Below are 20,612 nucleotides of genomic sequence, written 5' to 3' on the forward strand. Positions count from 1 at the left end.
TTTTTAAATTATAATCATTTATTAATTTTACAGTCTCAGTATTTGTTTTGACAAAACATTGTATTAATTATGGCGGCCAGTTAGAGAATCCAAAATATGCTTAAATATTTATATTTAAATTTTAACCTAAAATCATGATGAAGATGATGAAAAAAATACAGATTATACTAATTTGTTGAGATGTTGTTCAAGGGTTCCACCTCAAGAGGGCGCGTAAGTACGGCGCGTCGCGCGCGGTGTGTCGCAGCTTTGGTGACGTTTTTCCAATCGACTCCAGAAAACTCTCTCCGCCGCCGCGGCCTAGCGCTCCTGGTCACTCTTTCTCGTCATTTTATTCACTCATGTCCGTCTGTCCGAACCCAAACCGAGCGGGACCCGCTGCCGAGTGAGGCGCTGAACACGGGACTGTCGATTTAAGCGGAGTTTTTACCCGGAAACTGAGTGAAATTACTGTAAACAGAGTGAGGGAGAGATGACATCCAGAAGGTGAGAAACAAGCAAAAACAAACCTAATATTCTCCGCGTTTCTCGTTTATTTCGCATCATCTTATTTTCACGATACATTAAATTAATGTTTGTTTAAAGAGTTTTAAATGTGTGAAGTGCGAAATGAACGTGTTTAATTGTCAGGCAGTTTAATGATTTAAAATCTACAGGGCGAGACTGGACGTGTTTTGAGCGTGAAAGAGTCAGTCTAATGAGGAATTTCTTTGAATTAATTGATTTTAACACAATAAAAGTCTGCTCAGTGATCATATTCTATATGTTGATTATGACTGACAGGTCATATTGTAGATTTGTCTACAGGGATGATAAACAAGGACTGTGTTTTGAAGTATGGCTTGACAGTAGTGTGGTGTGAATAACATAATTTGCCTTTATTCGGCTTATTGTAGTTAATGGATCTGCCCTGCTTGTATTAATATTGTTTTCATGTGATAGATAGATAGATAGATAGATAGACCGGTAACTCTTTAGTTCAGGGCCCAATTCTCACTATTAACTAGTTGCTTATTAGCATGTATATTACTATGGTATTGGCTATTTATTAGTATAAATAAAGCACAAATTAATGCATTATTTAGCATGACCATATTCTACACCCCTTAATCTACCAATACCTAAACTCAGGGCTGCATGATTATGACAAAAATCATAATAGTTGAATATTCCTTTAAAATTGTAATTGCGATTATTAATTACGATTTATCACAATTTACATTGTATGACGTTTTGAATAGCTTTATGCCATTGTTTGAAGCGACTGCATGCCATATTGTTATTTACAGAATAAATACGGTGAAAACACTCTTCCTGAAAAACTTTTATTGCTTTTGATCACAATTGCAAATTTGATTAATTGTGCAGTCCTAAACTTAACAACTACCGTACTAATATTAATAAGCAGTAATTAGGAGTTTAAAGACGAAAGTTGTAGTTATTAGTTGAGAATTGAGAATTGGACCCTAATTTGATTGTGACCGATATAACTTAAAAGATTAATAGATGCCTGCATAATTCAATTTGTAAGCAAAAATGAATGCATTTGTGGTGGTGACCAGCACATAACATAACTTAAAAAACTGAGACTCATTACATTAGAAACAAAAAATGAAAGCAAGTATTACATATTTAAAATGAACATGGTACAAGCACACATACATTTGACAAAGTTTATATAGTTTGAAGTGATAAGAGGGCAAATAATCCTGGATAGTATATTTCACTATTCTGATTTGATGTTCTGAATATTTAATGCTAAAATGGTTTTATGTTTAAGCTGCACACTACTTTTTCTGTGGCTTGTGATTGCGAAATGTCTTTTTCATATGACATTTTTACTGCCATTTCTGCTTGTACATTCATATTTACGTAAATATTATTGGCCAAAATCAGACTTTCATGACATAACGGGCTGTGTTGTGTTTCTGTCGGTAGGTGGTTCCACCCCAACATCACTGGAGTGGAGGCAGAGAACCTTCTACTCACTCGTGGTGTGGACGGCAGTTTCTTGGCACGTCCCAGCAAAAGCAACCCTGGAGACTTTACGCTTTCTGTCAGGTGAGAGGGGACAGACAAACCAGCTTTTATGCTGGGAATGTGTTATTTAGGAGATGTATATTATGAACTTGACTACACTTCAAAAATATCATATTTATTTTAAAACGTAAAAAGTAAAAAAACCGAAACTGTGCTTGTCAGAATTTCACTGTATAAAATTACTGACCACACCGGTATCTTTGCAGGATGACATATTGTTGATCGTTGGCATGAAGGATATAATGTTAATATACCTCTCTATTGAACTACTAAAATCAGTTTTTACAGCTTTTTTCATATGCTAGTCAAAACTCTTTATTATTGAAGTATGATTTATTAGATTGTGCTGGTTTTAACCCTGTGAGGTTTTTATTCAGTTAACTCTTTTGAAGAGATTTGTAACAAAGTTTTTAGCAAGTTTTTTTTTTTTTTTTTTTTTTTTTTATAATACAGATATAGATATAAAGGTATAGTTTTAGCATAATTTTCTTTGCCATGAAAATAACCACCGAAGCTGGTATGGTGTAAAAAACAAACAATCAAATTCAAACAAGCTATTCAAAGTTTAGCGTATGTTTCATAGTTTATACTTTATCATAGTTTCTTAGTTTATACTTAATCACGGTTTATACTTTAAAAATAAAATCATACATTTGATTGTTTTATAATAAAAGTACACATAATACACTGTTAAACCATTTACACTTTACTTAAAAAATCCTAATCAAAATTGCACCTGAGCATTCAGATCTGTTTTGGCCCTGCCACTGAGCCAGAGAGCTTTACGAACAATCTTTGCAACCACACAGTTGTGTTATTTCTGTGTCACAAATATTCATATTATCACAGATGTAATGGGATACAAGTTTATAGTTCAGATATAAACACTGATGTCTACATTAGAGATAAAAAGAGCCTATCACCTTTTAAAGCCCCACTTGGCTACTTTTGCTCTCGGGGTCCCCCTACAGTTTGGAAAAAATAATGTCCTCAACTACTGTCATAAGATCTGTCCTCCTACAACAGGGGATGCCATCGCGCATGCATTTGTTGACATGACAACCCTGATAGCCCTGAACTAGTGATGCGCGGGTCGTCCCATAACCCGCGGACCCCGTATGTCTATTTAATGGTCGCGGGTGCGCGGCGGGTTGTAAAAATATATACAGTGGTGCGGTGCGGGCCAAATAACTTCATAAAAGCGTCCCGCGGGTCGGTGCAGCACTAACAGTTCCCCTGAACACTGCAAGAGGAGTTCTTCTGGCGTCGCGTGTGAAATGTCTTCATCCCAGGTAACGTTACAGTCAGTGGCATATGTTTCAGCATGTCATATGAATATCATTTCATGGGTTTTATTTTTTTCAAACGCCAAATAATCACGATGCTCACGTTTATAAGCCAGCGTCATTATAGTAGTCTATTGGTTAGCGTTTTACAGAATCTATATGATACTTCAGTTCAATGTTTGAGTGGTAGCTCACCGTAACAAGCAGGACAGCATCGGTCGGGCACTCCTCCTTCAGCTCACGCCGACGAGCAAACGCTGGTCACATGTTGATCCTCGTCCTGCCTTTAATCCCAGCACTTTTTCATTTCCTCTTATTGCTTTCCTCCAACAAAACCTTTTCTTTCTTATTTGTCTCTGCTGCTTCGGACATGACTATATTATCCGACGAACAAAGTTGGGCTCGCACGTCCGAATGTAAGGAAGTGTGAGTGTTGGTGGAAGTGACGTATATGCCGTAAAGCAGTCGAATTTTGTAGTTCTTTTTTTTTCTCGGGTTACTACCCGAAACCCGAAGTTTAAAAGTACGATTAAAAACGATACAGACCCCATCAGGCTATGGCAGACGTGTCATTCAACCTATTGTAAGTCGATTTATCATCACAAGAGTCTTAAAAAATATATTATGAAGGTTGAAAAGTTACCTAGTGCTGCTTTAAAAAAGTGACTTGGTGCTTCAAAAAACCAAGTGCATCAATTACATCGTTAGACCAGTAGGCGGCGACAAGTCACTTGATTTGTCATTGAATCATTATTCAGGAGATGCATGCACTTGTTTAATTTCTGGATGAATCAGCATTTTTGTATTTCAAATCAAATCATCTTTATTTACAAAGTCCAATTGTTTCAAAGCAGCTTCACAGTGTTAACAGGAAGATATTGCAACAGAATTTGATTCGGCTGTACAGCCGCTCTCCATTCTTTGAATGGAGAAAAAAACCTTAGGAGAAAACAGGCTCAGGCTTTATGCGTGTCATTGAATCATTCGTTCAAACTGTTTATGTTTATATATATATATAAATAATTAAGATTAATTAAATATTTCAAATAGACATTTTGTCAGAACCTCTAGTAAATCACTCGATAGTTTGTTTAGTGATCTGTTCAGAATCAAGGGAGAATTGTGACCTCGGTTTGAAACAAAAAAATCCTGATTATTAATTTAACCAGAATTGTGCAGCTTCTTTTTCTGTTAAAATTAAATCTTGATACTCACCATATCGGTATCCTTGCAGGATGGCATATTGGTGCCTGTGTATTTTACAATTTTAACTTTATCTCATTAAGTGATTTATCTTTCAATTGAACTTTTAAAATCAGATTTTCACTGTAAAATGTAATGATAACCATCATAATACAGGTGGTAAAACAGAAGTAGAAGAGAAGAATATGTAGAAACTGTGCTCAGTGTCACATAAACAAATATAAACACATGTAACACGTAGTAACGTAAAACAATGCAGTAAACACAAAATACCACAAATAATATAACACAAATCACCTTGCTGATAGTACATTGCTGATAAATATAATCAAATGTGACATATACAGGAACTTACTTTTTAGTAGGAAATACTTTTTCTTCATAAATCATACAGTAATTCATGCAAAAAACATAAATTTGACAGATTACATATTATGCGTTGTTAAACCATTTAAACTTTTCTGTTTGTGGCAATGTTTACAGGTAACCAGTTAACATTTTGCTGTAGCATGTTATCTTTTTCTGTTAAAATTACAAACAATTTGTACAGTGTACTAGTATAAACCAATTATAAACTGAATTGAAGCTTTTCTCTTCACTAGGCGAAATGGCGCCGTCACCCACATTAAGATCCAAAACACCGGAGACTATTATGACCTGTATGGTGGAGAGAAGTTTGCCACCCTGGCTGAGCTGGTGCAGTATTACATGGAACATCACGGACAGCTGAAAGAGAAAAATGGAGACGTCATTGAGCTGAAATACCCGCTCAACTGTGCCGATCCCACTTCTGAGAGGTGAGCGCACGCATAGCTCATTATCTGTCTGTCCTTCCATGACAACCTGAGCTGATAGTTGCGCTTTATAGGCTTTTTTATTGCCGTCTGAACCTGAATACCCTGTTGTTTTTTGTTTTACTTTTGCAAGGTGGTTTCACGGTCACCTATCTGGTCGTGAGGCAGAGAAGTTATTGACTGAGAAGGGCAAGAATGGAAGTTTCCTGGTGAGAGAAAGTCAGAGTCACCCGGGAGATTTTGTGCTCTCCGTACGGACTGGAGATGACAAGACGGAAACCAGCGACGGAAAACCCAAAGTCACCCACGTCATGATACGCTGCCAGGTAAAGTTCAGATGCGTGACTTGCAGGTCAAATGTTATTTATTTTTATTATTAGAGATGGAACTAGTTGTTCATCAACCAAATAGTCCATCAGTGAGCACAGATAGTGTAGATGTAAACAAATATTTTTGCTGGTTTATTGAATTTAAAGATGCATGTTTTTAAATGCTTTCCAAGAAGTTGTTTCCACATTCATGTCTCTAGCTGTGTTCACACTGCCGCTGGCAAAAGCGTCAAAATTCGCTCTGGGTGCCCTGCCAACGACGCTGTAGAAAGATTTGTGGACGCACTGGTGCTCTGACATACTGGTGCTCAGCATTTTTTTTACTGTATTTAAAGGGCCCGGAAAACTAACAAGCATTGAAGCATGAGGTATTTCTGCTGAAATCTTTTAAATGTGAAAGTATGAAATTGATGGATGGGATGAACTTAATTATAGTTACGTGTTTGGTAATGAATAAACCTTTTAAAAGCCATTTGTGTGGTGTGGCTTTTGCGTTCATGGTTAAGTTTATACGAGTTTAAACATGCAGTTTATAGGAGACGTTTACTAGCCGTGGTCTTTATTTAACATTAATTATAAATTATTACGCACCACCTTATCAAACCCGCCACAGCGATCAACCTATCCTCCATTTTGCTTGGGAACTAATGTGCTTGGAACCAAAGTTTACAGGACGGCGTTCACTGGGACACTCTCGTTAAAAATGAATGACTTCCAAAAACGTTGACGCTCTCGCTGCCGGTGTTGTGAACGCACAATAAAGCATTGCTGATTAAAAATAAAAATATATTTAATATACAATAGTATTAATTGTTGGTCTAAATTAGAAAACTGTCAATTTTTTTGCCACAACTAGCTGTGCAGAAATTACACGCTTTATCTTTAATCTTAAAGGGATAGTTCACCCAAAAATGGTAATCGTTTTCATCATTTACTCACCCTCATGTTGTTCCAAACCCATACGAGTTTCTTTTTTCTAAATGTTGGTAATCACAGTTGACAGCACCCATTGTCTTCCTATTTACCTGTGTTGTGTTAAAAGTTGGCTATTATTTCTATTATCATTTTGTCAGCATGATCTGAAGTATGATGTTGGCGGTGGGGAGAAATTCGACTCGCTCACAGACCTGGTGGAGCACTACAAGAAAAACCCTATGGTGGAAACACTGGGGACGGTCCTGCAGCTCAAACAGGTGTGTCATTGACTATTTTAAGTAAGGATCCATTGAGAATTGTACGTCCATCTGCTTGGGATGTTCCTGGTGTGTAATTCACTTTAGACAAAAGCATCTGCTTGGTGAATACACTTTGGTTCATAAGTTCGGGGTCAGCAAGATTTTATTTTTAAAATATATGAATGCTTTTATTTGGAGAGGATGCATTATATTGATCAAAATTGACTGCACAAGGTACAATATGTAAGATTTTTGTATTAAGATATAAAAAAAAAACAGTAGAATAATGTTATATATTTTGTTGACTTGTGTGCTTACATTATCCCGAATGTTTCCAAGAATGTTCCAGAGAAATAAGCGATTTTAACCAGGACCTTGTCTGTGCGTCATCTATCAATGACAACATCCCTGTTACCCCCGATTTCCGAGGGTATTTTGTAGAAACAATGGAAACACCAGAGTCACTTTAATATATTCTGTTTTATTAGACTGGCGAGCAACTATTTAGATCGTTCATTGACAGAAAACGAATTATTGTTATACATTTTTAACACAGTTAGTTATTTAATTTTATTTGTATTTACTGCAAGTACCATGTTTTACAAAGCCTAATAATGATCTAGCTCACTGCAGTGTGAACAAGTGTCTTATAGTCACCACAGAGCGAACTCGCAGAGTATCATTATAACTACTCTCAACACTCAAATAATTGATCTAATATGATAAAACAGCACTGCATTACCCCACATACACGTGAGAGGAAGAAGCAAAAGCGCTCAACTACAGCATAATAAAAGCTCTGCGAAAAATCAAGTGGAGCATTGCCACGCATCAAGCTACGTCTTAGTTTTGCATAAGCGACATCTAGCAGCAAAAAAAGTATAGTGTGGCTTAAATAATGTTACAAAAGATTCTAATTCAAATAAATGCTTTCTACTTATCAAATAATCCTGACACAATTTCTCACGGTTTCCACAAAAATGATGTAAGAGCTCAACTGTTTTCCACATTGATAATAATCCTAAATGTTTCCTTAGCAGCAAATCATCATATTCAAATGATTTGTGAAGGATCTTGTGACACTGAAGACTGGAGTAATGATGCTGAAAATTCAGCTTTGATCACAGGAATAAATTACACTTTAAAATATATTCACATAAAAAGTTATTTTAAATTGTAATAATATTAGAATTTTTTACTATTTTGACTAAATAAATGCTGCCTGGGTGAGCAGAGTAGAAAAAAATGACCAACCCCAAACTTTTGAAAAGTATAAACGTATATTTGACATATAATAGACCTATTGCCGTGTTGTGTTTCCTGCAGCCTCTGAACACGACCCGCATCAATGCAGCAGAAATCGAGAGCCGGGTACGAGAGCTCAGCAAGCTGGCAGAGGCCACAGATAAGGTCAAGCAGGGATTCTGGGAGGAATTTGAGGTGAGAGCCAGAATCAGCCTGAATCAGCACCCACTTTAGTGCCAGATCTGATCCACTGATAAATCAATGTACAGTTTCCCACACCTTTATTAAAAAGGGACGAGTTCTGGGAATCATTTTTAATTCTTTGTCCACAGACGCTTCAGCAGCAAGAGTGTAAACTTCTCTACAGCCGCAAGGAGGGCCAACGGCCAGAAAACAAAAACAAAAATAGATATAAGAACATTCTTCCCTGTAAGTGAACATTATCATCATGCAAATTCCCTGAAAACTCGCAGAATGCTGCATGCTGATGGGCCAGTTACATTAATATTCTTATCTCTGTGCCTCTTCCTCAGTCGACCACACGCGAGTTGTGCTGACCGACGGTGATGCAAATGAACCAGGCTCTGACTACATCAACGCCAACATCATCATGGTAATAAAGGTGCCTTCAAGTCCTGTCAGAATGATTATATTTATTTGTGTAATAACATGGTATTTGTGGCCCGCCAGCCTGATAACGAGGCTAAATGTAACAATTCAAAGTTGAAGAGGAGCTACATCGCCACGCAGGGCTGCCTGCAGAACACCATCAGTGACTTTTGGAGGATGGTGTTTCAGGAGAACTCGCGAGTCATCGTCATGACCACGAAGGAGGTGGAGCGGGGAAAGGTGAGCTGTCTCCTAAGGGCTTTACCCATCACATACATTTTCACTGTGGTCTATGAACGGCTAAAATAAATACTTTAAGGCCCACTGAAGTGCCTTGAAACGCGCCGCATTATTCAATGTGTTGAAGTGATTTCCCCTGAAACGGCTTCAGCTGTTAGCAGCTCCTCCCCTTTTTTGAAACAGCCAATAGCGTTTCGTTAATATACAGTTTGACTAGAGCGCAAGAGCGGACCTTCCTGTTTGGTAAAGCCAGTTTCCTTTAACACTGTTTATCATCATAATCTCCTCCATATCGCTTTGAAATGCAGCATTCTGTGCAGAATTCAAATGGGTCGATACGTTTGTTGTCTGCGCGGACTCGCGCATATGATCCGCGCTGCGCTCTCGTGTCTGTAGTCTAAATTTAGACCAGAGCCGTTGGAGTGAGTCCGCTGCGGTGCGTGAAACTAACGTGAAAACAGACTTCAGACTTCACGGCTCAAATGACAGCTTATTTGCACTGAATCGTTTCCTATCGCATATATAGTGTGCTATGTGCCTTTCACCATGTAGAAATTAGTAGATGTGTGTAAACAACTGACCGATTTCAGCCGCCGCTTCAGCAGTGTAGGGGGCTGGCTTTAGAATCTAGACAGCATTTTGATTGGACGGAAGATTTGACGAGAAAGTGAAGTCTGCGATGATGTCACCAAAAATCTGAGATTCGTTTTAACGGAAGTGAGAGACTGTAAATTTTGAGTGCTTATATATCCTAAATGCAAATTTTGTCATAGTTTTGGAACATACCAGCTTATTCATAACTTTAAGGCTAACACAGTCATACTAAAAGCGAAAGAACTTTTTAGCTTTTATAGCTTTAAAGCTTTTGTAGCTTTTATAGCTTTTTAACTTTTTAGCTATTTCAGTGGACCTTTAAATACATGTACACTTTTCGGTCTGCATAATTTTGGAGTGGAAAATCACATTTTGTGTTGTTGTTTTCTGTATACATTTCTAATGTGATTTTAGAATTAATTTATTTTTAAAAGCTCCAGGTTTACTGTTTTTAAGGTTGATTTATATATCAAAATAATGATGATGATTTATATTCTTATTATGATTATTATTACTAAAGGAAAATATTAACAAAACACAATACAAAATATTTCTATTATATAATGCTATTACAGATCTACTGGTGTTAAATGGTGTTTGCGCCATTTATTTACCGCCCAAAAAAGCATGTTAAACCAGATGGTAATTTTCGCTGCTCTTGATAGTTTTTGTTGGTCAATATGGATACAGTGCATCCTGTTTCCACTGATCATCCTTGAGATGTTTCTACAACTTGATTGGGGTCCACCTGTGTTAAATTAATTTGATTGGACATGATTTGGAAAGGCACACAGCTTTATAAGTTCCCCCAGTTAAAGGGTTAGTTCACCCAAAAATGAAAATTCTGTCATTAATTACTCACCCTAATGTCGTTCGACACCAGTAAGAACACAAATGAAGATATTTTTGTTGAAATCTGACGGCTCAGAAAGGCCTTCATTGACACCAATGTAATTTCCTCTCACAAGACCCATAAAGGCACTAAAGACGTCGTTACAAAGCCCATCTCACTACAGCGGCTCTACAATCATTTCATGAAGCCACGAGAATATTTTTTGTGTGCAAAAAAACAATTAAATAACTACTTATATAGTAATGAGCCAATTCCAAACTAAGTTTCGAACGTGTATTGATTCATGATTCGGATCGCCAATGCCACGTGATTTCAGCAGTTTGACATGCGATCCGAATCATGAATCAATACACTGATTCATAACCGTTTGAAACTTTGAAACAGGCACATGACTATATAAGTCGTTATTTTGTTTTTTTTGCGCACAAAAACTATTCTTGTCGCTTTATAAGATGATTGTAGAGCCACTGTAGTGAGATGGGCTTTGTAAACGATGTCTTTAGTGCCTTTATGGGTCTTGAGAGGAAATTGCATTGGTGTCAATCAAGGCCTTTCTCAGCCATCAGATTTTAACAAAAATATCTTCATCTGTGTTCAGAATATGAATGGAGGTCTTACGGGTGTCGAACGACATTAAGGTAAGTAATTAATAAGAGAATCTTAATTTTTGGGTGAACTAACCCTTTAACAGTGCATGTCAGAGCACAAACCAAGCTATGAAGTTCAAGTGATTGGTGCCAAAAATGCTTCAACAAAGTCTTGAGCAAAGGCTGTGAATACTTATGTACATGTGAACATAAATATAAATATGAACATAAATACAATATGAATATAAAAAAATGTGGAAAAAGTGAAGCGCTGTGAATACTTTCCGGATGCACTGTATGATCCGGCTGCGTCTGTTCTCTTTAATTTTTGTTGTTCACATGCAAAGATCACATGCAGAATTTTCCATTGACACATTTATGGGATTGTGCACTCACTAATTTGCCCTGTTTAGTTAATCTGGCCCTTAAAGGGATACTTCAGCGATTAGCATTTAAGCTACACTGTGTAACTTTTTTAGTTTATTCTTAGCTAAAAACAATTAGTTCTTTCAAAAATATGTGCTCATTAATATATATGTACATTAATGTATCTTTCAAGTAATAAAGTATTCTTGTAAGTTTATAATATGCCATTGAAAACACATACAGGTGAGGGGTTCGAATGCCGGTCGCCATGTTGCCCCTCCATCTTGAAAGTACATTAGCCAAAGAGGGACATACCCGTAAATTCAAGCTTTGCCTTTCGCGTTTTAAGACTCGATGGCACCGTGTCGAATGTGAAGAGGGGGATTGCCATATTAATCTTGGACTAAATTGGCCACCGTAGGAGTTAAAATGAAATCAGAATTGAGAGGAACAGAAACTATTATTCACTGGATGGTCATTTACATTTACACCGCTAGATGGGGGAAAATATCACGCAGTGTAGCTTTAAGCTTTGTATCAGTAGAAATCCGGTAGTATATTCAAATGATCGTATAGCTGAATTGTTCTGAGATGCATTGTGTTTCCCTTCACAGAGTAAGTGTGTGAAGTATTGGCCTGACATGTCTGCGTTGAAGGAGTATGGAGCCATGCGTGTGCGGAACGTTAAGGAAACGTCAGCACATGATTACATTCTGCGAGAGCTGAAGCTGTCAAAAGTTGGACAGGTAAATTAAAACTAAAATGGTTACATGACCCTTAAACACAAGAGTTTGTCTCTAACACCATTGTTTTGTCTGATATGGTAGGGTAACACTGAGCGCACGGTGTGGCAGTACCATTTCCGCGCATGGCCAGACCACGGTGTGCCTGGAGACCCTGGCGGCGTGCTGGACTTCCTGGAAGAGGTCAAAATGAAGCAGGAGAGCATAACCGGGGCTGGACCCATCGTAGTGCACTGCAGGTTATGAGAACACCATCAAAAACAGACTTCAAATTGACCAGATCTGATTTGAATGACAATGCCAAACCAAATATTTTCATCATTGAGTGAGTCTGTTTGTTGGTTATAAACGTGCATTTCTGTTTCTCCTACAGTGCTGGGATAGGACGAACAGGAACGTTTATCGTTATTGATATTTTAATAGACATCATCAGAGAAAAGGGTAAAGTCCTTACATCTAGATTGACCATCTATGAATTAGTGATTGACCTTTATATTCCATTAATTAAATTGTGCCAGACCTCAGCTCTAACCAGTCTGTGTTGCACAGGAGTGGACTGTGATATTGACGTGCCCAAGACTATCCAGATGGTGCGATCTCAGCGTTCAGGAATGGTACAGACAGAGGCCCAGTATCGGTTCATATACATGGCCGTGCAGCATTATATTGAGACTCTACAGCGCCGCATAGAGGAGGAGCAGGTGTGTACGACACCGATATTGAGCTTGATTAGTGGTGTTCAAAATAGGCTGATAATTTTGTCTCTTTCAGAAAAGTAAAATTAAAGGACGCGAGTACACCAACATCAAGTATTCTCTCTCTGACCTGACTGGAGGAGATCAGAGCCCTCTGCCACCATGCACACCAACGCCAACCTGTGCCGAGTGAGAAAATGCATGCATGTCACAAAAACTCACGCTATAGACAGTTTTATAGATTTTCTGGCCAATGATGTATGAACAAAAGCTTAATAATTTAGATATAAAGATATCTATTGTAATTTAAATCTACCGATGCAAATAGATAAAGTGTAAAATGTGTATTTTGGATGTTTTCTTTCCACTAGTCTGAAAGTTGATTTTTTCCCAAATTCTCAAAGTTGACCAGTGAATGACATTTGGCAAAAGAATACGATATCAAATATTTTTAATAAAAAATAAATACATTTCGTTAGTCTCATAGCATAGTTGGCCAGATCATATTGGCCAAAAAATGACTTAGGGAATTATGCTTTGAGGCTAGCGATTTACAAATGAATTGTTTACGATAAGACTAGTAACATGCAGTGAGACAACACATAGTGTCAACATTGATTTCTTGCCAACTGTAAGCTGGAAACTCCCAGTATGCCTGGTGATGATGTAGAGAGTTATCTGATGTTTATGTTTTTTACAGTTTGAGGGACGACAGCTCTCGAGTCTACGAGAATGTGGGTCTGATGCAACAGCAGAAGAGTCACAGATGAAACTCAGACTGCAACGCTGTCCAAATAACAGGTACGGATGGCTCATTCTTCACCACGACACATCACAGTGTGTTCAGTCCCAGACAACAGTTGCTTTACAACAAGCTAATCAAGGTCTTCAAAGTTACTAGAAAGCTAAAGACAGGTGAGTTTGATCAAGGTGAGAGCTAAACTCTGCACAAAAGTGGACCTCAAGGGCCAGAGTTGAGAACCCCTGGTTTAGAGGCCTATTCACATCATGAAATTAAAATGACTCAATTCAGCTAAATGTTGGCGTGCACCAAACATCAGTTCATCGGTTTCTGAGAAGTTTAGCATTTAATGTTGCTTGTACACAAAAGCCCTATGGATGAAACTTGCACTGGAATTGATATGGGAAAAACCTACGCCATCATTGCAGTTCGAATCACTGTGTATCAAGTGCTGAGGAAGATTCAGAGTTGAAACATGCAGATATGCTTATTGCGTTTTTCAACATGCCCTGTAAGTGGTTGACCAATCAAAACAGACTGGGTCGTCTGACCAATCAGAGCAGAGTAGACCAATCAAAACAGACTGGGCCGTCTGACCAATCGGAGCAGAGTAGACCAATCACAAAAGACCAATCAGAGCAGAGTAGACCAATCACAAAAGACTGGGCCATCTGACCAATCAGAGCAGAGGAGGCTTGTGTAAATGAGAAATTTAGAGAGAGCGGATCAAACCGTTTCAGACGCTGAGAGAAAAGAACTGACACTGCAATGTATATTATGAGAGAATAAAATGTTTTTTGACCTTGGCTGCATGTAAACCTGTTGTAGAAGACCTCCAAAACAAAATGAGGAAAAAAAAATAATAGGGGCATTTTAAATAGGGTTTGTATAATACATTTTTTATCAATAAATGTATAATTAAGACATAAATCATTATACATGATGCACGCTAGCACAGCATATGACCTTCTGTAATGCCCACGTCTAGAAAACACACACTCCATCTTCTGTAATAACACATAGATGACATTGAATTGGTCCATGAAATCAAGTTAAAGTAGTTGGGTAAAAATATCTACTCAAATGTCGTTTAGTAAACTACCCCCATCTGAATAGAGCTAAACACCATCAATATTAGCAGCTCTGCGTCTATCTGCAACGTCGATTTTCAAAGAGAGACTTTTTTTTAAAAATCTTGTGCTTTGAAATGCCTTTAGTGTTTGTTGTGGCCCAGTACAGTGCTCTGTGTGATCTGTCTTTCTTATTCCCTGACAGGAATTGCTTTTGTTGTTGCCAGACGCTCCTGAAAACCTGAGAAGTGATCATGACTAAACGGAGAGACGACAAAAAAGACAAAAAAATAAAGGAAAAAAAAAGAAGAAAAAAAATCCAGAGACCGGTCCACATGAGCTCAGAGACATGCGGATGGAGTGAATTTAATTTCTCCTTCCAGCTACGTAGCCTTTTAACCCCACACTAAGAAACCACTGTGACGATCATGAAGCCTTATACTGAATAAACCCAAAACAGCCCCTGCAAAATCATGTTTTTTTGGGTGTGGAGTTTTCTGAAATCAATTCAGGCTACATTTAGCGCTTGTGGGAAAAGCTTTTGCCTATTACGTTCAGCTCTTAAGTCTTGCCTCATTCATTTTTTTTTTCTCTTTCTGTCTCTTAAAGAAAGCGAGAACTCTTTCTGGAAAGCATTAAGTGTGATATTCTAACAGAAAAAGGACACTATCATCACATGCACCTTTACTAAAATAAGTGGGAACAGAAGTGATTCTCAGCAAAGGGAAGGGATGCTCTACATCTTTACCATACACTTCATTCATTTTATATGCAGTGAAAAATGCCCAATACCTAATCTCGCAGCATTCGCTGCCATCTTAGTGCTTAATTCAGATGGGAGGATCCGAATCATTCTAGTCCATTTTCACATCCTCTGCCTTCAGTTTTAGCCCAGTGTCCTTAAAACTTTGCTCCGAACAGCAGGAGAACTTCAGCCCAGATGGGTCGGAAAACCCTCGGTTTGCCTTTTTGTCCCCTTGGAGAGTGACATCCTGATTCTGAGGACTTTTCCGTGGGACACTGGCTTGTTTGTGTTACTGAATTATTGTTCTGCTGCGTCAGGCCACCCAGCAGCTGCTTTCGCTTGGCTGCGAAACCTGTTTCTTATAATTTTTTTTAATGATGTTTTGCTGTTTTTTTAAAAACTAAGAAATTGCTTATTTACGTCAAATCACCGTATGAACTTAATTTCCAAATCACTGTTTTAAAAGTGACTGCACATTTGTAACCCTGATGGTGTCAGGAGTGGAGCAGTGGATGTTATTAACGGTTTTATAGTGTTATTTAGACCTTCTATGATGGACAAACTTGACTTTTGGATGAGTTGTTTTTGCCAGGTTACATTGCCTTTTTTCTCTTTCTCTTTTAATTTTTTGGCTTTCCTAGTTTTAACACTTTAATCTTAGCTTGCTTCACTAAACCAAACTCTCGTCCATCTAATGTTGCTTGTTGTGTTCTATGTCATTTGTTTATTTAACATTTTCCTCATAATTGGTCAGCAACATCGTTGTCTTCATTCACGACCTTCAGTGTCTTGTGCTCTGTTACCTTCATATTATTGGGCCTTGACTTCTTTTTTTTAGCTTCTTTTCCTTAAATGTTGATTTAAAATGCAACTCTTTGCGTTAGTTTTCTCAGCCGTCACGTATCTGGGGTCCTGTAATGTGCTTATTGTCCTGAAGTGAGTGTTTGTGTCTTAAAAATACTGCTGTTTATTTGCTTTTTCGGATTCTGGTCTTCTGTTTCAGCCATGCTTTTCTTTTCTCGCTTATGATGTAAAGATTACACACACGTGTGTGTGTGTGCGTGTCAGTGACCAACATCTTTCTTTTCTTTCTTTTGAAACAAAAAAGTCCCAGTCCTCTTCGCTCCACGGAAAGCATTACGGTCCAAAGCAACTAATGTGAATTTTTGTCATCGTGAAGAGAAAGAAATGGTTGTGGAACTCAATGCAAACTATATTTTTTAAACTTGTATATTGTACATGAATATCTTGTAGAGGAGAATGTACTTACTAAACATGTAATTGCCATTAAGATATACTGTATGTTTAACCCAGCAGCATCTCTTCTCATGCCAGACGGTGAGCCTTACAGAAGCTAATAGGGTTGATCGTGTTGTTCGGCTAGCGATGCAATTAACCAACATGAACTCCTTGATAACAATAAACAAGAAGCTCACATCTTCATGGTTGAGTCTTGTGCAATTGATGGATGCATGGATGAATTTGATGTTGGTTGGCAGATTTAGTTTTTCTTCCTTTGAGACTTCCAGTTCATATGTCATCGCTGTTTTTGACGAACAGGTAATACTCTGCCTTCGTAATGTAGATGTTGCAAGGCCACTTTCTAGCAAATCTCACATTTAAATGCATTAGGATGGTCAAATGCAATGGACCGAAGCTAATAGGTTTTGTTGTGCTGGACTCTATTTTTGTGTTGCGCAGCTGGCTGAGCGCTGTGGAGATTGTGCAGCTGTTTCTCTGCAGGGCTGTGAACGAAACTCATGACAGCAGATCTGGATTTTACTGGCAAGCCACATGGAATCAAGGTGAATCTGCTCACAAGAGGAAAAACGCAATGTTGGAGCACATAAGAGAGAAAAAATTGGTTGCACTTTGTTTTACAGTACATGCATGTACAGTGTACTTACCTAAGAAAGTACTGGGTAATATAAGGTAACTACAGGGGTTAATGTTAGGTTAGGTTCAGGGTTAGTACCTAGTTATTACCCAGTTATTGCAATTAATATAATAAGTACGTAGTATGGGGAACAGGAATGTAAAATAAAGTGCTACAGAAAATTACATGAGATGTTTGTCATATAAAATCTAGCTTGCTTCATAGCTTTCTGGAACATCTGGAAGGAAAAAAAAACGGCTTTCCTCTGCTGCCCGCCAGTTATGTTGACCAGGTTTGTGGTTCAAGATGAACCCAGAATATAAATGCAACACAGTTTCTCGTTAGTCATGTTTCCATAGAAAAGCATTTTAATGAAAACTCTTAACCATTCAGCGTGTTTGTTCATATTCTGGGCTCATCTGCTCGCCCGTGTATAATATGAGTCCTCAATAAATACCGGTCAATAGTTTGAGAACGGTAAGATTAAAATAAGTTTTTAAAAAAGTCTCTTCTGCTCAACAAGGCTGCATTTATGTTAGAAAAAATAAATAGTTTAGATGTAATATTGTGAAATATTATTAAAATGTAAAAAATGTTTTCTATTTAATTATATTTTAAAGTGTAATTTATTCCTGTGATCAAAGCTGAATTTATCATCATTACTCCAGTCTTCAGTGTCACATGATCCTTCAGAAATGATTCTCGTATGATTATTTGATGCTCAACAAACATTTATGATTATTATCAATGTTGAAAGTAGTTGTGTGTAAAAAAAAAACATTTTTTAGGATTCTTTGATGAATAGAAAATTAAAAGGAACCGTATTTATCTGAAATAGAAAGCTTTTGTAACATTGTACTACCTTTGAAAAGTTTTGGGTCGGTAAAAATTGTTCTTTTTATTTGGGGGGAGGGGGGGAGGGTACGTTAATACATTTATTCAGCAAGGGTGGATTAAATTGGATCATGTGACTGTATAGACCAGGGGTTCTGCAGAGTTTAGCTCCAACCTTGATTAAAAAATGACCTGCCTGTAGCCTTCTAGTAATGAAGAGCTTGATCAGGGTTGGAGCTAAACTGCAGGACAGTGGGCCTCGAGGACCAGGGTCGAGAATCCCTGGTATAGACATTTATAATGTTAAAAGCTTTATATTTCAGATAAATGCTGTGCTTTGAACTTTCTATTAATTAAATAATCCAGAAAAAAATATTTTACAACTGTTTTCAACATTGATAATAATAATAAATGTTTCTTGAGCAGCAAATCATCATATTGGAATGTTTTCTGAGGGATCATGTGACACTGAAGAGCTTCGAATTACAGAAATAAATGACAATTTAAAATATATTCAAATAGATTTTTTTTATTGTAAAAAATATTTCACAATATTACTGGTTTTGCTGTATTTTGGATCAAATAAATGCAGCTTTGGTGTGCAGAAGAACCTTAAAAAAAATATATTTAAAAAATCTTACCGTTCTCAAACTTAGCTGGTCTACTAAATTGAATCTGTTAATAGGACTCTTTTAGTACATTAAAGGGTTAGTTCACCCAAAAATAAAAGTTATCCCATAATTTACACCCTGTCAAGCCATTCTAGGTGTATATGATTTTTATCTTTCAGCCAAACACAGTCTTGATTTATATTAAAACATATTCTAATTTTATAATGGGAGTGAATAGAGCCCAAAAAAGTGCATCCATTCATCATAAAAGAAGTCCATAGTCCAGGCAGGGGAAAAGCGATTTATTTATGAAAAATATCCATATTTATATCTTTATTATCACTGGCTTCTATTATTTTGTGGGCTTCTGTGTTCGTCATGCGTCGGGTCAGAGGTCACTCTTCTGCCGGGGCTCGACTTCGTGTATTTCAATTACCGGAAGCCAGTGATTAAAGTTTATACATTTATAAATATGGTTTTTCTTTTTTTCTTTTTTGCCTCAGAAGGCCTTTATTGACCTATTGGAGTCAAATGGATTACTTTTATGATGGATGGATGCACTTTTTTCAGCTTAAATATCTAAAGCTTCATTCTCTCCCATTATAAATCTGGGAAGAGCCAGGATGTTTTCTCTGATTGTGTTTGGCTAAAAGAAGAATATACACATAGGATGGTTTGAGGGCGAGTAAGTTATGGGATCATTTTCCTTTTAAAATGAACTTTAACTTTAAATGTCCCACTGTCTTTAGTGATTGAAATACTGACGCAGGGGCTGTATATGAATCACAAGTGCCTAAAAATTGAATTTTGTTCTCATATTTTTGTTTTTCTTATTTTGAGATGGAAAATTTCAAGGCCTGTGCTACAGGTGCATGTTTTCCGCTCCAGGCCTCTGTGCCATCACGTGATAGCAAACTATTAATAATCCTGCCATTGACTGTTACAATTATTGTTTGCACTTTGACAAATTGCATTAGTTCTTCATTATGTTGCTTTGGATAAAAGTGTCTGCTAAGTGCATAAATGTAAATGTACAAAATCTGGGTTGTAATTAAAACAACATGAATGTTAATAATAATGTTGAGCACATCCAAGGTTTTTGGTTGAAATCACAAGTTACAGATTTAGATACAGTTGCTTTTATGTATTATTGCACAAAATTGATAATAGAAACAAGAATCAACCTTTGATGTTTTAGGCGCTATTTTATTATTTTACCTGGTAATAATCAGCTGCTTTATGTTTGGCCTTGTTTGGACAGAACCTTTAGAAGCGAACACATGAGGTATCCGGCTGGAGCAGTCGAGGACACAGACCCCCGAGGAGCCGCTAGACGTTATTGACTGCCGTCCTGATAAAACGAGAAAAGGTTAACCTGATGCTGTCCTGCATTTGATAATCAAGAGCGGCTCTGCTTAAAGGCAGTTGGAGATTCAGGAGCAGAGCAGGAACGCCAGAGACGTGTTCTGGTAACACTTTACAATAGGATTCCATTAGTTAATGCATTGTCTATATATAAAATAGTACCTAGCATATATAATTAAATAAAAATAGAAAATATTACTAAATAAGAATTGCAGTTGTAAAGAGTCAGATCACTCTGTCACTGTCATTTTTCTATATGTCTTCATCCTCCTGCTGTTACAATGTTTCTGTCTCACGTGTCTCTTGAGATGCTCTTGGTTCATGTGAAGCATTTTCTCATTCTGCTCACTCTCATCATCCACTTTCATTTCATTTGACCCCTGAACAGCAAGAGCTCTGACCTGAGACCAGTGTCTGAATGAATCTCGTCCCCAATGTATTACAGATCGATGGTCATGTTGAGGAGAAACCGAGCCACGGTGGGCATGTTTTAAGCAACAGCTGTCACGACTCACGATGCACAATGTCAGTATATGAGATGCACTTTTATTTTACGGTTATGTATATACTGTAGTTATACTGAGGTAATATATTAAATTGTCCTTTTTAG

The 20,612-nt window shown here is 37.4% G+C and overlaps 1 protein-coding gene across 2 annotated transcripts; it reads left to right on the forward strand.

Annotated features, from left to right (window-relative positions):
* The first annotated feature begins 238 nt into the window (after window positions 1-238).
* Window positions 239-16,759, forward strand: ptpn11a (protein tyrosine phosphatase non-receptor type 11a). Of its 2 annotated transcripts, none has more exons than XM_067434261.1 (16): window positions 239-486; window positions 1,939-2,061; window positions 5,132-5,326; window positions 5,457-5,649; window positions 6,726-6,845; window positions 8,154-8,267; window positions 8,405-8,501; window positions 8,606-8,685; window positions 8,796-8,921; window positions 11,936-12,067; window positions 12,149-12,303; window positions 12,438-12,505; window positions 12,614-12,765; window positions 12,836-12,948; window positions 13,460-13,560; window positions 14,777-16,759. In XM_067434261.1, exons 1-15 carry the CDS (start codon window positions 473-475, stop codon window positions 13,527-13,529), a joined length of 1,752 nt encoding a protein of 583 aa, XP_067290362.1. In that variant the 5' UTR covers window positions 239-472; the 3' UTR covers window positions 13,530-13,560; window positions 14,777-16,759. The 2 variants fall into 2 exon arrangements, with proteins under 2 accessions (XP_067290362.1, XP_067290360.1); XM_067434259.1 differs by having other exon boundaries at window positions 240-486; window positions 8,763-8,921.
* Window positions 16,760-20,612: the final 3,853 nt, after the last annotated feature.

This window comes from Pseudorasbora parva, chromosome 23 (assembly GCF_024679245.1).
Source record: "Pseudorasbora parva isolate DD20220531a chromosome 23, ASM2467924v1, whole genome shotgun sequence".
NCBI classification, from domain to species: Eukaryota; Metazoa; Chordata; class Actinopteri; order Cypriniformes; family Gobionidae; genus Pseudorasbora; species Pseudorasbora parva.

What these genes read in the sequence shown, in the direction of transcription:
- ptpn11a (XM_067434259.1), top strand. An exon ending in GCCGATCCCACTTCTGAGAG is followed by an intron (nt 5,327 to 5,456) that starts GTGAGCGCACGC and finishes TACTTTTGCAAG; the next exon opens with GTGGTTTCACGGTCACCTAT. An exon ending in GCCGCATAGAGGAGGAGCAG is followed by an intron (nt 12,766 to 12,835) that starts GTGTGTACGACA and finishes TGTCTCTTTCAG; the next exon opens with AAAAGTAAAATTAAAGGACG.